This window comes from Achroia grisella, unplaced genomic scaffold (assembly GCF_030625045.1).
Source record: "Achroia grisella isolate CSIRO2021 unplaced genomic scaffold, CSIRO_AGI_Agris_v1 utg512, whole genome shotgun sequence".
Lineage (NCBI taxonomy): Eukaryota > Metazoa > Arthropoda > Insecta > Lepidoptera > Pyralidae > Achroia > Achroia grisella.
The window spans coordinates 1,317,942-1,338,144 of NW_026712906.1; the positions used below are offsets into that span (position 1 = coordinate 1,317,942).

At 29.9% G+C, this 20,203-nt stretch overlaps 1 protein-coding gene across 1 annotated transcript in view; it reads right to left on the reverse strand.

Moving 5' to 3' along the window:
• Positions 1 to 20,203, reverse strand: part of LOC131846745 (glutathione hydrolase 1 proenzyme-like) — a 49,095-nt gene that overhangs the window by 27,608 nt on the left and 1,284 nt on the right. The window contains exon 2 of the mRNA XM_059196128.1: positions 12,759 to 12,845. Coding sequence (XP_059052111.1) covers positions 12,759 to 12,823 — 65 coding nt within the window. The 5' untranslated portion in view covers positions 12,824 to 12,845. The remainder of the gene's footprint in view (positions 1 to 12,758; positions 12,846 to 20,203) is intronic.

Here is a 20,203-nt window from a genome sequence, read left to right on the forward strand (position 1 = left end):
AAACATTTTATGCTCTGAAATATGTAATCTCTGTTACAGGAAAATAAAACGTACGGGAGTTTATAAGACAAGTGATCCTTTCATAAACTGCTTTTATATCTTAGGATTACATGTCAAAATGAAGTGATAGATAATGTTAGTTACCTCCTTAGAATACTTTACGGGTTGAATTAGTTCAATCTATAATCTACAAACTGAAAGAAACAAGTTTGAAATATATGAAAACAACCTGTCTGAAAATGCTTTATTTAAGCATGCTGAAGAATTTGCAAAACTACCCACTAATCATACTAAGAACAACATTAGGTTATGGGTATTCTAGTTTGATATAGAGTGTTTTTTTTTATTTACGACAACAAAAGTAAAAATTAATATGTGTTCTGCATATATAATAATCAAAGTCAATAAAAGATGGGATAAAAAAAACTCGTTCAAATGATTTTAGTATTTAAATGTAATTATGGCCCATCGACTTGTAGTATATATTGAACATTGATTTATAAGTATCTAATATAAAACCCGTTTTGATGTTTTAAGACTGTATAATGTATATGTGGACTATTATCAAAGATATGACTTTGGTATCTACTTCTTAATTACACTAATAAAATTTAGTAAATAGTATTTGTTAGTCATATCCATATTAAAACTAGATATTTATAAGGACGGAGGGGAGGATATTGACCTGTTATTAGTTATTTTATTACTCATTTGTATCATGTATTAAGTTTCTAATTATATCACGATCTGTGTTTGTTAGACTAAGTTTATTATAATATGATTTGTAAATAACACCAACTGTTTTGAGGTTACTTAATAGATCTTAGAGTATTTTACACACGATGTATATCCGCTAAAAATACAGTCTTGAGGTTATACCAGTATATAATAAATTGCGTTACGATAATTAAAAGACGCACATGATAAATAAATTTGTCCGTGAATATAAAGCTATTCTTTTTACAAACGCTAAAACGGAATTTAACTAAGGCAAACTATAGCTCAAATTTTTTTCTGTGTAAGAGGAATGACCAAACTTTTAGCACACCTAGTGTTGAGTGAAAACGGTCACCTAAATGCATCATTATGCATTGGTAAAACCACGGAAATCACGTCATCGTGTGACATGTACTACCTCTCTTTTATTACTGTTTAGAAGGACGGTATGCTTATAATAAGCAGTATGTATACTTTATTTTAAGCCATATCTTACTCTCCAAAAGAAATATGCTGTTAAAGAAGCTGATCTGCGGCTGACTGAAATGTGTGAGACACCTTGACGATTTTGTACAAAGTATACTTCTGGTTTTTTGTCTTAACACCATATCCTTGGGTAAGGGAACAAACTGGAGGTGCCATTTTAGAGATTTATAGCGTCATAAGATATGAGACTGGTGTCATATGATTTTAAGTGAACTATCAGATTCTTTGTACTTGGCAATGTACAAAATAATAAAAATCAAATTATTAATAACAAAAAAGAAATACTTAGGCAATCGACGTGATGTGATTATGACGTATCAGTATTAGTTTGATATTAATTTGACTGCTACACATTGTGCAATTAAAACGAGCGATGTATATCATAATTTTGATAAGGTGCTGTAATGGTTACAAACAGAATTACACTTTCGAATTAGTCATAATATCGTGCGACAAACTTTGCAATATATGTGGTGTAATTTGTTTTTGATCATCTTTAATATTTTAAAAGAAAATATAGCTGGTGTTACTAGCAAATAAGTTTTGCATAGATATTTTTAAGATTGATGAAGTATTATATATATATTCTTATGAATATGTTAATAATTCTACAATACATAAATAACAAGATCATGTACATGGACATAAAATTAAACACAGTGAAACAGGAAATAGAATACTACAGGAGATGTTACCAGTCTAGATTAAATAGATATACACGTAGAAATGTCTGGCCGCATAACTGCAGGGAGCGGGAAATCTAAGATTCCCTCGACTTAAAAGATGTGATGTCTAGGCCTAGCGGAAAGATCTGCAGACAATTTCTGAGAAATGATTAATTGGACCAACCTTATCACCTGAAATAGACCAATTAACTTAAGAAAAAAACAGCTTGAACCATTTCTTTAAATAAAAGGGTTAACCGTTTTATTTTTTAGGTTTCTTGCCATCTGACATGTTGTATTCATATAGGTATATTTATTACCTAGTGAAATGTGGGCATTTTTGGTTGTACTGAGGTAGCAAAACTAATTTTATTTGCTATATTAACTGAATAGCAAGCTGTTTCTGTTGATCATCACTCATCTACCGAAACAGCTTGCTATTCGGCTGTGAAATTACATAGTAGGGAGACATTCCATATTGCTATTGTATGCAACACTTGAGGGATACCACAGGCATTACGAGATGTCGCTTGATGTCCGTTTTTTTTTCTAATGCTGTTGGTCGTAGCTAGCTTTTACAGCTTCACCGAGCGATAGAGACATCCAAACTCACGGAAGAACTTTATAAGCAGCTGAAGGCGAACTCCCGTTTGAGAGATATGACTTTAATCTGAGGGCACCGCTAGGGGTTCGCAATATCCGTGTTCCTCATGTCTATAGGCGACAGTTTTTACCATTAAATGGGTCGTAAGCTTGTTTCCCATTACAGTTACATAAAAAAATTTAAGACTTGAATATAATCCAAAACAATCATATTTTTTGTGTTTAAGATTACAATAATTACACACCTGTCTCTATCATTATGTGGTATGGAGATAGACACATGTCTGTTCCTCTTCCTCACTTGTCCAGGCTTACTTGGTTTCTTCAGGGAACTCTCCCTTAACAATTGTCTGTCACACATATTTGCACACTTGTTTTATGAGACACTGAATTATTGCTGAGTTATTGCGTAGATTAAGCACGACTTGAGGTCACGCCGAGGACTGCTCAGATGGATATTAGGAAATGTAATTGGTATTATATAGTACCTACTTGCAAACGTGTTGTTACTCTAGCTGACCTTGTGTGACATAATACATAAGTGCTGTTACTGATTATTTCGTCGCTAAGGAGGTCGTCAGATCATAATATATGTAACATATTATTACTTACGAATAATAATATTAGAAATGCAGAGTAAGGATGGATGTTTATTACTCCTTCACATAGTAATAACTTATTTGAATAAAATCTTATTAATATTATAAATGCGAAATTGTTTGTTTTTGTGAGCTTGGATGGTTGGACGTTTGTTACTCTTTTACGCAAAAACTATTCAACGGAATTTGATGAAACTTTGCCATAATGTAGCTTATACATCGGAATAACTCATAGGCTATGATTTAAAAATATAATATGCAAATTGTAATGACAAATGTCAAGTAAGTGAGATGTAGACGAAGTTGCATTATTACAAATATAAGGCAAGGAATGGATAGATGTTTATTACACTTTCACGCAAAAACTACGGGACTTATACGAATAAAATTTACTGTAATCTCCTCAGTTTTAAACATATATAATTTACTACCTGCTACTTGAGAATACATCAGATTTTTTTGAGATAAAAGGGATAGGCTATGTTATACGATCCGGTTAGTCCTTATCTCATGAAAATGTAATAAGTTTACAGATAGACAGATACACTTTCGAATCTATAATATTAGCATAAAAGTAGTAAAATTTCCACGTATTGAATATGCTTGTACTGTAAGTATGGTATATTTTATGTGCGCTCTAGTGTAACAATAACGTACGTACGAACATGTAATAAACTTAGTACTATGTCGCATTCATATTTTAGGCTTTATTTATTATTTTTCCTTGCAATTGGTTATAAAAATCTATGTTGATCGTCATCAATGTCATTGCGACAAGGTAAAATGTTCACACATTGATTCACCTGACATACATACGTATGTGAAAATCATGTGTCAGATATGGAAATTGATATTCCTAATAAACAGTAATTCACATGAATTGAACATCATTTGGCAGGCTGGTACAATGAGTTGGAATGTCAACTCTTATTGGGTGCTAATCAGTAAATTACTTATTTAGGCAAAGTTGCGCAAAATCGTAGTCATGACTAAAAATATAGCATTAATAAAATAATATATGTTTTCGGAATATTTTTGAATTTATATTATTATTATAAAGAAAGAGCAGATTGTGTTATGCGGACAGTAAACTCCGGGTTTACCACAACGATTTGAGATTTTTCTTTACAGATTGAAATTGAAATATACATTTAATAGTTACATAAGTATATAAATTAAGTATTTATTATTAAATTAATTAATATTACCAAGTTATGAGTATCTCGCCGAAGCCGAGGCGGCTAGTACATACTGCAATAACAACGTTTCTAGAGTCAAATTGTATATTGTATACAGGACCGAGAGATATATTCTTTTATTAAGATTATGAATCAGCAAAAGCGGGTTTATTTGATTGTTATATTTTTTTGCATTCAGTAATCAATCACCATGAAATTTTCAACATGTTATTTCAGTCAATCATGATAATGAGAACGAATAGTATTAAAATAATGTTGCAATATATTTTTTTTAATAACCGTGTAAATCTATTATACTCTAATATTTTTGAGCAATTTACGCACTATCTGTTTATTATTGAAAGAACAAACACATCGCCTTAAACGGGACCAACAAACACACGAGCCGTTTATTGAATCTTTATATTAGTTTCATTAACAGACGTAACATCGACCAAGTTCCATTCGATAAGGCCAGTTTTTTTTTAATTCAAATGTTCAATTTAAAATCAATTTTAACTCATATGAACAACAAATGTGTTTATGACAGAGAGCGAACTCACGAGATTGTATTCGGAAGTTCAACGTTGGTCAAGAACTAAAAGGTTTTTGTTATATCGTAAAGTCTCCGTGTATGGAAGTTCAGTTAACAAACCAAGACGCCTACATATAATATGTATGATCATGGAATAATAATTGTTGTATTTTTGATACTGTTGTTTTTGTTACGTTGTATTTTGTTATATATATATGTTTTGATTACGGGAGGATATGTTGAGAAAACTCTTTTGATATTAATATATTTAAAGGTTTTTTCTATTCTATAATCAAAAATATAAAAACAAATTATTATATTGTGTCACCTTCTCTATCTACCATAACATTAAAAATATATTTTTCAGTCATTAATAGTTTTATTACATATTTATACAACAATAATACATTTATTTAACACTTATAAAAATTATATAATTAGGTACTATATATTTTTGTACTGTGTACTTATTTGCCTAATTTCCTCTATTTTTATATTTAACAGATGTATTCTCATATTCAGAGATTATAAGTAGATTATTATATTTTTTCTATTTAGAAAATCAATACACGAGTATATGGTCTACACAAACAACTCTCAAACGCAAAAATATCCTAATCCTATAAGTGTAACTATCCTATTAAATTCGAAATAACTATTGCTACAAAGATTGTAAACTCCAGAACCATCGATTATCGATTTGAAAATTCTTTCGGTTTTTGTATTTTTAATTATTCCATAGTGATATTGCTATTGCAGCGAAATCCTTGATAGACTTTTATATAATCATATATTTTTAACATATTACATACATCTATCTTATTAGTCACATTTTTTTTATCTCCGTATTTTTCCTCATGGAACCTGTATTGAGAGCTTTATCTTTCCCTCTCACTCATTCATCAGGAAGATCAGATACTTCCGCTTCAGCTATATATTATGATATTATAAACAAAACGCACAAAATTAGAAACTCGCCTGGGCCATTAGTTATTAAAAAAATTACCGGGCAATGCGTGTCGGACAGGAAATTTTTAATAGCTTTTATGGTAGGTATATACAGATATATTGAACATTTAACGTCGGAGATTGTTATAGGTTTATAGATCATTGTTATATAACAATAAGGTTCAAATTGTACCATTTTTATCATAGAAAACAAATATTGCTTTTTTATTGAAAGTCATTCGTGTGTAAATAATCAAGTAATGTTCTGTAACGGTTTTTTATCTATAATAATAATATAATTTAATGAACTTACTGTTTTCTTATTTAATTATTATTCCCGTATTATTTTAGTCCCGTAGGCACATAGTTATAAAGTATACAAAAAAATTAAATACATTTTCCGGAAATGTTATTTAGGTGAATACCAGTGAAGATAAAAAAAAATTGTCTCACTAATAATATGTATTTCTACATATTATTTCGTATTTATCAACCCATTAAAATATATACGTATAGTTTACAGTTATCGCGAATTTATCAAAACAAATTAATGTTCCGGTAACTAAATTTAATAATGTTCTAATTCTAGAATACGTAGTAATATTGACCTTTATTTGTTGATACGTACACAGTAAAAATATTAGCAAACTGCAAAATTTTCCTATGACTGTGTATCAGGTACAATGTTTGTGTGTGTGAGTGTATACAGACGTGGAATTCAATTGAAGAAATATTTGGTGACTACTAATGTGTGTATCTGTATTAAATTGTATAAATATATTAGTAGTCGAAGCGACTGATATAGTAAGTCGTTTTTATATAACTACTAGCTGGCCAGGCAAACGTTTTGCCAAATAAATTTAAGTAGGTACTAATATCGCTATTAAAATTAGGGGTTGGTGACAGAATAGATATCTTGTCATGACCTTTGTAAAATAAAAGTATTTACTACTTAATCTGTAATCTTAAAAAATCTGCTTAGTTTAAGTTCATTGAAAGTATTTGAAGTTAAGTAACTTATTTCTTGTGTTATTAAATGAGAGCATAAAAATGTATGCAGGCGTTTGTCAATGTAGACCCTTACAAATTTATAATATAAATATATATATTTAAATATTTACTATTATATTAGTAAAAGTTATAACTTAGAGGTACGAAAAATAGATAGTAGATTCTTAGATCTACTGAATATGCATATCAAATTTAATAAAAATCAAGCCGTCGGAGGAGTATGGTAACTAACATTGTGATACGAGAATTATATATATAAGATTACAATATTGTATAGTATACTACAGTCTAGAATATTTAAACTAGATTACGAAAATTGCACAAAAAATACACCATTTTTCAAGATTACCTTGCGTCACGTGATATTCAATAATGTGGAATAACGATATGGTTAGGCTACATTATCTACGAACTTCTACGTATTCACAGATAATTTTCATACACTTACATTTTATTTATGTACCAGTAGGTATCTACTTATAGTACTACGTCTTTGTATCTTTTACTATGTATTTAGTAGCAGGCTTAAATATATTTTGAATTATGCTGTGATACCAATGTAAAGTAGGAACCTACATTTGTAAAAATATGTTCATGTAAATAAATTTTTAAAGGATTTGACTTCACATACAATTTTTTTGTGAAACTGCATATTTCATTGGACAATTACAGAGATTAAATTTATAATTAAAGTTTAAATTTAAGTTCAAATTAGTTCTATTTTTAGTTCAATTTTAATTAAGGACTACATACTCATATAGATACTTACATAGTTATAAGTATACATATACATATAAGTATACAGGGTTGGCTGTAAGGGTATGGCAAGCCAATATTCATGAAACTGAACTTTCCCCAGGAATTGAAGTAGAAAATTGAAAATATTTTTAGAATTATTCACACAAAACTTCGCGGTCTTGTGATCAATTTACCTAGTAATAAAAGTTTCATATTTACGTATGTAATTGAATTGAGAAATAGGCAAATAGCCCACCTGATGGTAAGTGGTAACCTTTGCCTATGTACATGGACAGCATGTTATGTGGCGGCCGTGATTTATACGTTGCCATTCCGATCGATACCGCCTTTTCTCAAATTATGACGGATACAGCTTTACTATAAGTAAGCAAACTGTGGTTAAAATATGCGAGTCAGAGATAAAATTTTATTTTTATGTACACATATGGGTATATTTTTGATATCAAACCTTGTTACCTATTACCTGTTATTAACAACTGGTAAAATTATAAAAATGGTTTGCTATTCCACATCAATTGGTAACGAGTTTAACTCAACTAATACAGACATGATAAGTTGATGTAAAAAAAAAACAGAACTTAATAAATTGTTAATTTTCTAAAAAAATAATGGAGGTGTTTCTTTACATGCATCAAATAAAGAAAATTATCTAATTTTTTCAGTAAATTCAAACAAATTAAAACAAACAAGTACAACAAATTCTCGAACTATACCTTGGATAATGAATTTAAAGAGCACATACCGTCTCATACAATATTAATTAATAGATTTAACGGTACCTATCTAGATTTTAATTGACATTTATGCATGAACTCTTGCGTATGTATCTTGTCATGACCTTTGTAAAATAAAAGTACTTACTACTTTAAAAAATCTGCTTAGTTTAAGTTCATTGAAAGTATTTGAAGTTAAGTAACTTATTTCCTGTGTTATTAAATGAGAGCATAAAAATGTATGCAGGCGTTTGTCAACGTAGACCCTTACAAATTTATAATATAAATATATAATATTTAAATATTCACTATTATATTAAAGTTATACAGTTTCTTATTTTTAATGTTCCTTTTTAATAATGAGTAGTACAATAAGAAGCTTTTCCCTAACATAATAATTACCTGGTAATAATAATCAAGTTATACAACAGTACACTAGCTTAAATTTAGTTATTATATTATGTATATAAAATAACAACTAGGTACTAATAATACCAATCATATCACTTTCCGTTCATAATTTGATTAAATTCATTCATACGTCAGTATTTTAAAAGTAATTTAATAAAGTTATAAATTACAGTAGATATACAGGTAAACAGTCGTATGAATAACACACAATAGGTACAGATTAAATTCCATTCACGAGAGATAAAAAAATATTCATAACTTCCGGAGGCTATTACACTTTGAATGAATAAAATCGCGCGCAATTTCGTTTGTCTGCCGACGACTTTACGTATATGTGGTCAGTTTTATACTGACGTTTGCATTTCCAGATTACCCGATAGCGCGTGTGACCGTGAAAATAAACGGATGTAAAAAAATTAAATAAATCAAAATGATCTGAAATTATTTTTATATAATATTTTCGTATCGAGGGGTCGGGCCGGGTGACGTGATGCAGTTTTTGCAAACCGCGACCAGAGACTATACCGGTTTTTGGACTTCAACCTTTTTCATGGTAAGCTGGTTTTTGTGCAAGAGCCTTATAACACTATCGAATATTTTTCAATATAATATAGGGATGTCTAGAATAAAACTGTCAATAAACTATTTTTCGCGACTTCGTCCGCTAATTTAAAGACAAAATTATTACCTATACCATATTAGTATGGATTAAGTCAATTTCATTACCTTCAAGATACATAATTTCTTTTTCAGGTATTTAAACGAAATGATAAAGAAGATGACTCCCGTCTGATTGTAAGTGACTACCGTCACTTATGTGCTTGAACAGCACCACGACATGACGTCACCATTTGAGTACAGGAATCCTCATGTTTCCGCTTCCGTACCATGTAATCTCGCTGTAATATCTCCTTCAAACCAAAACACACTTAACAATGCTAGCTGCTGAAATATATGAGATTAAGACGTCTATGTCAGACGACTTTGTACAAGTCCTATAATGCATAAACATATAATTCTGTTACCCTAGTAACTAACTCAATAATATTTGTTGAACCTGTTACGTATGTAATAATATATTTTATTTATTGTTTTGATTCAGATAAAAGAGAATGATGTAATCTGACCTTAATAACAACCAGACAGCAAGTCTCATGTCGCAATGCTTTTTTGGTTTATCCTAGTATTTTTAACTGAATATGAATGATATTTCAATTAGAGAACAGATAAACCTTATGGCCCCTATATCTGTTAATAACAACACAACATACCGTACGTATCATACACGATGGGTATCCCAGATGGAAAAGTTAGAGGTATTGTCATTTGTCAATGTCATGGTACACCCAACATTTTACGTCCACATTTCACTGGGCATATTTGAATTGAACGTGGCATTGGCTTCACATTAATTTTTGGTTCTCTTATCGCTGTTTTCTTCACAGGAGAGTCAGTCAGAGGTAGTACACACAAAGTTTTTTTTGGAGTCGTCCAGATTTGAACTCACGACATTTTGCGTGAAAGGCGGGGTAGTCAACCATTAGTAGGTACACGACAGTCGCCGTCTTCCAAATAATATTGCATTTTATTTATTTTTTATTATTGGGATTATGTGATTATCTCATAATACTACAATCAAAATAACTAGGTACAGGAATGAAAGCGGCTGATTTTATATTAATTAAATAATTATCATTATTTACACTACCTTATCACTTTAATCTGTAATCCATAACTTGACTTTTTATCCGGTAGTTGCGTGTAAGGCTGTAGCAAAAGTATTTCAATGTTAAAACCATTGAAATAGTTTTGCGCTTATTTGCAACGTATTTTAATTATTAGGTACTATGGATATTCTATAGTAATATATAATAATATTATAAATGCTAATGATTGTGTGTTTGTTTATCTATCTGTCTGTTACCTTTTATGACAAATGAACGGTTTTGACAATAGATTATGTTACAGGAAGTAGCCTATCCAGACGTGGCTGGTAATACGTAAATAGTTTTAGGTAAGATTAGAGATATTTAAACTTAAGAAAACTATAGGCCTTACAAACAAGAATCTATAAGATCCATATCCCTTCTTAAATTCCAATTAAAGGATAATTACTCAATAGTAAAGATCAATATCTTTATTCATTCATTTATAAGAGCCACGCTCTCGTCGGTGGAGATCTTGTCATTTTCCACAATTTTCCAACTCTTTAGTTGTCGATACGACAGGACCCCAACTTTTATCTTAATCTGCTTGATATAGCTATATGTATATTGATATTAACCGCCCTAAAAACTTTATTATAGGAAAGATAAATTTGGACTTCCATAAATACCGTCTCACTCATTAATTATATAATTCTTATATGTAGATTGGAATTTACAGGCACATTGTTTCATTGTAAATGCACTCCGATTAATTTCCCGTCCAAATCAAACAGGGATCGAAATTACGACGGCCCTTAGTGGTGCCTCCAGATTAAAGTCGTATCCATCAGGCTGGAGTTGGCCTTTAGCCGCTCCAAAAGTCTTTCCGCAGGTTTGTGTTTGAGTGCCATCTGCAGTCACACCCTATCGTCCGGTGAAGCTGTGAAGGCCAGCTGCGGCGCCTGCAGCCAACAGCATTAAAGTAGTCCGGAAAAAATCATTGTAAATTCAAATTCATAAATCTAAGTCGCAATATATTCTGTTCTAATATTCTTTTCGTATTCTATCATAACATTTTTTTGACCAATCATGAACCTGTTATTTATATCACTATAGGTTTTTGCCGTAAGAAACAAATGAATCATCGTTTGTGATACAGCATAAAATCAAGTGAGGTGTGATTAGACAAATAAGTAGGTACCTATGTATATACTTCGAAAACAAGAATATAATTGTTGAAGAGTACATAGAAGGTAATGATAATGATATATCCTTCCATAGAATCAATAGCCTTGAACGTAGTGCCTAGGTAAATAATGACCGTAGTCGCAATATATATTCAAACTACTTAAAGAAAGGAGCTTCTTAATTTGACTGGATTTTTTTGTGTATTGCCTTAGAACTTTTATCAATATACATATAAATATATAAATTATCAAAATCAGTCCTATTTTCATGATTCTTTATGGTTATTTATGAAAGTTTGTGGTTATGGTATTATCCCGTGTAAATTTGATCAAGATCTGATTATTTGATGTTTTTGAAGTTTTGAGTTATATTTAATAATGTTATTTAAGTCAGATTTGTCGTGGCCTGTTACGTGTATAATTATTATTTTAATGAATATTATACAGGGAATAAGATTGGTACCAATGGAGATTACTGACCTCATTACTAGTAATTAGTTCGACCTCCACTTGGTCTCCCCCTAGAAACTATCGCGATTAATTCGCGGTGAATTTGTCACGGGTTAACTGACCTGACCTCGTGCTCATCCTATCATTTTCCACTAGTGCACCGCCTGCATATAACGTTAGCACAGAGTATTCCATTATTATCATTTAAAAAAGAAATGTGAATATAGAGGTTTAAGTAAGTGAACTTATATTTTCTACAATTATTTAACATTGTAATATATAGGCTAATAAAATAACAATTAGCATTCGACAGCTTATCGCCTGTAGAAGAAATTTTAAACAAGAGGTAAATGTCTACAATCCAACAGGGCGGGTAAAATAATCCGTTGCGTTGGAAAGCCTACCTAGCAAAGGCACAAACTATACTGGAACTACTAATATGGTAATTCATTTATATAGTATAGAGCCATCTATTGAAAAATTATGGAATTAAATCGTTGCTATTTTCTTGCTTTACCTGCTAAGTTTTAGTATTATTTATTAAGAATAGATTAAAATATATATTTGCATATGTAAATAAAATATTTTAAATCAGCACTGCGAAGAAAAGTCTATATGCTTTACTAGAATGCTATATGTAGTATATTTTCCATTCTAGACAAGTTTTTCGTTAATATTTAATAGTTGTTACAGATATCACTAGATGGCGCTTTTAGTATTTAGATGGAATGTACATATTTTAATGTCCCTAATTCTTAATATCTGTATGTATAGAGTGACATAAACATAATGCCGTCTTACTATATGGAGGCAGAGTTTAAACAAAGATTTATCATGAAACTGGACATACCCTCTACAGCAGCTGCTCGTGGTAGCATCGCGAGCATCAGTCACTGACATACTTCGAATAGTCATTTTTAACTATCTTTTATATTTCCTGTAACAATAAAAAAATCAGATTAGTGAGATTAAATAAAAAAAATTCATTAAATCAGGTCATTTAGGTTATAGTAAAACTATCTTGTAGACGCGGATTTATAATCATAAAGCTGTACAAAGCATGAAAACATTTTATGAAATAAATCTACACATATAAATAAAATTGGAGTGTCTGTTTGTAATATTGAAATAACCGTTTTTTACTACATGCATATGAATATAAATACAATACATACCAAATAACGTTTTTTTTACTAAAATAGGATAAGTTATGTTATTAAGCTGTTACTAACAAAATGGATCATGTTGTCTGAAATAAAATTATTATTATTATTATTATAATATATGTCTAAATAAATTTTATTATATTTTATTGCATATAAATCTTCTAATAAATAAATTTCTTTTGTGACAATGTCTGTAACAAAGTTCCTCCGAAACTGTTTGACCGATTCTTATGATAGTTTGTCTTTAATACCCCAAGTAATAAGGGTGGTTCACCCCCTAATAGTATTAATATTTATTGGTAACTTTTTTATTTTATTTTATATAATTCAATCAAATCAAAGTAATATCTACAGCCCTAAATTTTCACCCTTCTACCATCAACCTTAATAGAGATATTAATATTTTAATATATATGGCAAAGCTACGTTTGCCGGGTGAGCTAGTATTTTATAAAAAATATTTATAAAAATATATAATACACATATACACATACACAATTTTCCTGAAACCGGATAAACTTGAATTAAGCAAGTATATTCCGGGAAGAATAAAACAAAACCACAATAATGCTGGTATTGTTGATTCAAGTTACTGTGTATGACAAGATTTAGCAATAAAACGATAAATTACCAAGAAAAGAAACAACTGTTTATATTGACTGCCAAGTACGAGGTAAATCTATACTAATATTATTAAAGATGTAAAGTTTTTCAGTTTCTGAGGTTGTAAAAGATAAAAATTGAATATACTGAACTAATTTTGAAAATTATTTTGGTGTTGCAATAGCCAATTTGTCGAGAAAGGCTATAATAGGCTTACGATCGAAAAGAGCGGAGCTGCAATGAAAATTCTCAGATTTTTAATTGCATTGTCACGCATAAGAAGTTGTGCAGGTCAGCTATTACACAATATACGTACTTAAATATAAATGTACAGCTTGCGTTTCGAGAATACGACGTGCATTTTTGAAAAGCAAACTAAACATCTAATTTTGACGAACAACAAAGAAGTGGTCAATTGATGTAATTTAAATATACTTATAAGTAGGGTTTACTTTGTGTGCATATTATGCGACATGTTTTACAATTTATACACCATTAAAGTTTTTATATTTCGTTCCGTCTGATGTATTTTTTATGGAATATACTTTTTAAATAATAATAATAATAATCTCAGGACAATTCACACAGTGACATCTAGACCCAAGTTAAGCTACCTAAAGCTTATGTTATGGGTACTAGATTACTGATATAAATACATAGATAATTTTTTTTTTCGTAAATACATACATATTATACATAGGAAATACCCAGACCGATACAAACAATCATACTCATGAATACAAATGTTTGTGCCGTGCGAGGAATCGAACCCGCGACCATCGGACGTAAAGCGGTGTGCTAGACCGCTAGACCACCGAGGTCGTAAATAACTATACATACATATATACATTAAATTTTAACTTGGTTATCGGAATAACAATAGCTTTAACTTTTTAGTTGTGAACCGATTAGAATGAAACAAACGCTATATGCTACGGGAAACTTGCTACAATAGATCAATAAAAAACGTATATTATATTATATTTATACAAATTAACCGTTTTTCAGATTAGGTTTATACAACGTGCACACAAATAACAAAAGAAAAAACCTAAAAACTTCTTTCTTCATCTCGGTCGCTTAAGTAAAATATGTACTTAGTAATTAAAAAAAAATCAGACATACATACACGAGAATTTTATATATAAGAGATATATCTCTTCTTATATATAAAATTCTCGTGTCACAATGTTAGTTACCATACTGCTCCGAAACGGCTTGACCGATTTTTATGAAATTTTATTTATTCAGCATATTCAGTAGGTTGAGAATCTGCTACTATCTATTTTCATACCCCTAAGTAATAAGGGTTGTTCACCCCTACCCATTTTTTTGGATTAAAATTACATACAACCCTAAATTTTCACCCTTATCTCACCCACCCTTATTTTTTAATAGAGATTTTACTTTATATGGCAAAACAACGTTTTCGGGATTAGCTAGTAGATATTTATACTAAAATAAATATCGTAAGATATATATATATGTGTAGTATGTAGATAATATAATACATTATGGTCAATGATCCAAGTAATGGTCCCTAACGGTTCGTTCTTGGCAGGAAATATTCAATTGGTCATTTAATAAGAATATGCTGAATGAACAAGTGAATGCTCTCTTTATCTTTCATTGGATATACTTATCGTGTTCATATTTGAATGTTGTAGTAAATATGTAGGTAATTGAAGATTAAATTGTACAAATTAATAACCATTAAAATGTATTGATAACGTTATCGACTAACTATACACACATTTACAAAACGCACAAACAACCAAACACATATAATCCTTCTCTCAATGTCAAATTAATAATAATAATTCAGAATATATCAAACAGTGCCATCTAGTCCCGAACTAAGCAAGATTATTATATGTATACCTATACTGTAATACTTGAACAATTGAAAAAAATCTTTAAATATATAGCAAACACTTAAATTAGAGAAGACTTAGACTTAGAATATTATAAACATAAATGTTTGAGTCGTGCAAGAATCAAACCTGCTACCATCGGAAGTAATGCGATGTGTTGAACTAATAGATCACCGACTCTATCTAATTATACATGTGATACAAATATTTAAATAATATGTTTGTTAGAAACGAACAAGTGATTCCTAATAAGGAAGGTTTTTTCCTCAATCAGAAAACCTGTATTAGGTTAGGTACAGTCCGCTTGATAATGATATGACGACCTCGGTGGTCTAGCAGTTTAGCACACTGCTTTACGTCCAATGGTCGTGGGTTCCATTCCTCTCACGGTACAAACATTTGTATTCATGAGTGTGATTATTTGTATTGGTCTGGATGTTTTGTTATATTAAGTATGTATTTAGAAAAAAGTATATATGTATTTATATAAATTGTGGAGTAACCATAACACAAGCTATGCTTAGCTAGGAACTAGATGGTGCTGTGTGAATTATCCTGAAATATGTAACTAAGGTTGCCAATACTTATGTGGACAATAAAAGAATTCGTGAGTAAAGTTTAAAAGTTACTGTCATTTAACAGTCACTACGTCGTATTTTACTAAAATATTTCTACTACCCTAGGTTACCTTAATAATTAGTACTAGCACAGATAACATAATAACTAGTAATAATTAGTATCTCTGTACTAATTGTTTTATAATTTTATTTTCTACTAAAGAATTTAGTTATTGTATTAGCTTAACTATTTTTTTATATAATTTAAGTTGTTACTTATGTAGTTAATCACTTTGGACGATTTCAACCATAAGTATTGTTATCAATATGACTATGACAGTGGCAGTAAAATTAAATATTAATCTGTAACTTCAGATGATTTCATTTTCTATTAATAACAATAATAATAAGCTTTTTATGAGGTTCTAAAAAAAGTACAAAAAGGGGGTCTCATTGATTAAAACAATGTCTAATATGTTTTATATACATTATCTTATATTTATATAAAATTTTCGTGTCACAACGTTAGTTACAATACTCTTCCTGCTTGATTTTATAGGCATATTCAGTAGGTCTGAGAAAGTAACAATCTACAATCTATTTTTCATAACTCTAAGATAAGGGTTGTCCACAATTAATATTTTGATATTTTACTTAATTTTTTTGAACAATTTATTTTTTCATACCCCTAAGTACCAACGGTGGTCGACCCCTTATATATTAATTTATTTTTCGGACATTTTTTTTATTTATTTATAATGTGGCATGAAAAATACTATGCAACCCTAAATTTTCACCCTTCTATCACCAACCCCAATTTTTTTAATAGCGATTTAAATTCTATGTAAAGTTGTTTTACAACTTTTCTTACTTGAGTTACTAAAAATATTTTTACGTTACTACTTTAAATATTATTAGTATCTTAGTATATTTTTATTACATGCACGTTATATTTAGGCTTTGAGGTAATGTCACTGAGGTTTTTCCTATAACTCTATTACGTTCCGTAGTTTCCTCGTTTACCTTGCGATGCGATCAGTTTCGTATTTCTGACCTTGGATTTTGCGCAGTAAAAAAGTTACTATGATCATCAGTATATATTAAAAAATATAAAATGTCTATGGCACAATTGTCAAAGACATTTTTTGCTATTTAGTTGTCTAGCTAATCAAAGCGTCTTATTTTGTCGTTGATTATATTTAAGTACCATTTGAAAGTTTATATTTAATTGAAGTGAGCCTACTGTTATTCAAATTGATGCAATTAATTATTGTCGCTATCAGGTTCACGCCAAATTTAAGCTGCAATTTTTATTGAGGGTTTGTCGAGGCTCAAAAATCTTTATTCTTATTTTAATATAATTATAAACTATCAAACTTTAAACATAATTTATATTATTTATTTACGAGTTTTTTTTTAATTTATTTTGATAGAAAGGTTTATTTAAAATTCTGTAATGATAGAAATTGTGGAACGAAATCATAATGAAATTATTCCGATTTATTTACATAGCTTTATTTACGCAACTTTAGGCGATAAATTTTAGTTATTATGAATGGCCAATGTAACAATATTTCCTATTTGACAACCTCGGTAGTCTAAATTAAATTTTAAAAACAAAGAATTATTGCACAATAGTTTAACAATATGTAATGATTTTATTTAATAATAAAAAAATAACCATCTGTATTTGTCTCAAATAAAAACTAATACAATAAAAGATCAACGACGACGATAACATTTAAGTTCTAAACTGTCCTCTACTAACAAAGTAAACAAAAAATATTACAATAACTTAACAAGAGTACAAACTAATAAAAATTGAAAATAACAAAATTAAATAAAAATTAAAAATTATTCAGGATTATTTAATAATTGTCATATCATATATACCATGTCCATCAGACATGGACGCGCGTCAAATACTTATTGATAAGTACCTATTTTAAATACTATCAATAATATTGCAAATTTGGAGACATCGTTATCAGTGCACAACTTTATCAGAAACGTCATACGTCGCAAATGTGAATACCGATCCCATTCATATTCATGACAATGTTTTAAGAACATGTTTTTTATTTATAAAAACAAATAATATAGTAGTAATAACACGTGTGTGAAAATAAAAAGTTAAATGTATTTTATAAAGTAAAAAAAGTTGTAGGGATTTTGTAAGGGTCAAACAAAAAGGAAATTGAAATTGTCTAGTCGTTTCTACCTCAACTTCGCCAAAAGATGACTAATGGCTGACATTAAAAAAACTTTGTGTGATATTTTATACTTCTGATAATCTCTAGTAAAGGTGCCGGCGAAAAACCATAATTAATAGGAGACACAATGGTAGGCTTAATTGACGGTATTACGTTAGATTCAATGAAATAGAGTAGTGTATTTGTGAGTTAATATACGTGAAAGAAGTGTTACGGAGTGGTGTAGGGGCGATAGCGTGGCAGATTTCCGTAGTCAGTATTTATTATGAATTATGGTACATAATTTTATATTTAATTATTTTTTTATAAAGGTAATAATTGTACTATATTTAACTATTAATTTAAATAGAAACCTAATTCGCGCTACACATTTAATTTGTCTGTTCCCGCCATTTTTCAATACAGACTCCGTAAATGCACAGAGTAGGTACATTATAAATAGCCACTACAAATGTTCTAGATAAATTAGACCATATACTAATACCAATTAGACCAATAATATGGCAACTTAATATTATAACAATTTTGCCTAATATTCTTATAATATTAAGTTGCCTGTAATAAAAATACCATTGTTATTATTATGTTAATTTATAAATGCTTGTACTGTAATGTATTTTATGTAAGGAGATGAAGGCTTTGTTAGCAATGGAGACTAGTGCTAGGAATGCACTATATCAGTTAGATCGAGTTCTCCTGGAAATAATCATGTTTAAATGCAGGCGAAATTGTTAACTGGTTAACTGAGTTGACCTCCTGATCTTGTCATCTTTCATTGGTGCCCCGCAACCGTATACCATTAGCGCAGGCAGGTGCACCACTCCATTATCATACACAGAATTAATTTGTAAGAGTACAAATAATTCACAGTGTCTTGTACCTATTTAATATTAGTAATTAAAAGCAACAACTCCCTACTTGTATATTAGACAATATATATGGGTTTGCTAAAAATATGTGCTAATTTACAAACAATACAGGTGTCTATCTATATGTAAATATATAATGCACGTTTAGGTACACAAGATTTCACAGTCATCTAGACCAGTACTTCTCAAAGTATGGGCTGTGACGCTTTATTTTTTTCGAAGTGGGGCAAAAATTTAAAAATGGCGCCACCTTAACACTGACCGCCTTCCCCCTTCGTCCAACATTTTTACAATATACATTATAACGTACAATTACTACTACTGATAATTATTGTGGCTTTTTTAACAGCTATATAGGAGGGGAGGATCATACCGTATTCATACACTAAAAATATCTTAGTAACAAAACAGAAAGGTCATTTTGGCATCGTCGTAAATCGATGCAAAAAAGTTGTGGACGATAAGCTGTTGGTGTGAGAACTCAGAACTAAGAACGCATGTGTATTGTGTAAATTGTTTTTAACTCACATCAAAAACAGCTAAGTCTTTTGATCACACGCGGTTTGTTCAAATTGTTTTTTTGGTGGCCTCAATGATCTAACAGTTTAGCCAACCGCCTTTTTTCTGATGGACGCGAGTATGATGTCTATGCATATTAAGGATAGTATTAAAAGAAAATATCCATGAATTTATACCAGTTGTCCTGTAACGATAAAACAAGCCCTGCTTGGGTTGGGACTAGATGGCGCTGTGTGAGTTCTTCTAAGATTTTATGATAATACTCCACTGTTTATTTTGTATGCATTTTCGATTTCGATTTCAGATTCTTTAAACCAATGTGTTGTAGCACCAATTGTTTACATTTTCTTATGAAAATAAACATTCCAACTATTTTTTTAACACTATAAAGTTATATGAAATCTAATAGTATTTATATAACATTTATTTTGAATTAGATGACTTACGCAACTTTGTCTGCGTCAAATTGTACCACATTTACCTTTTTTTATTAA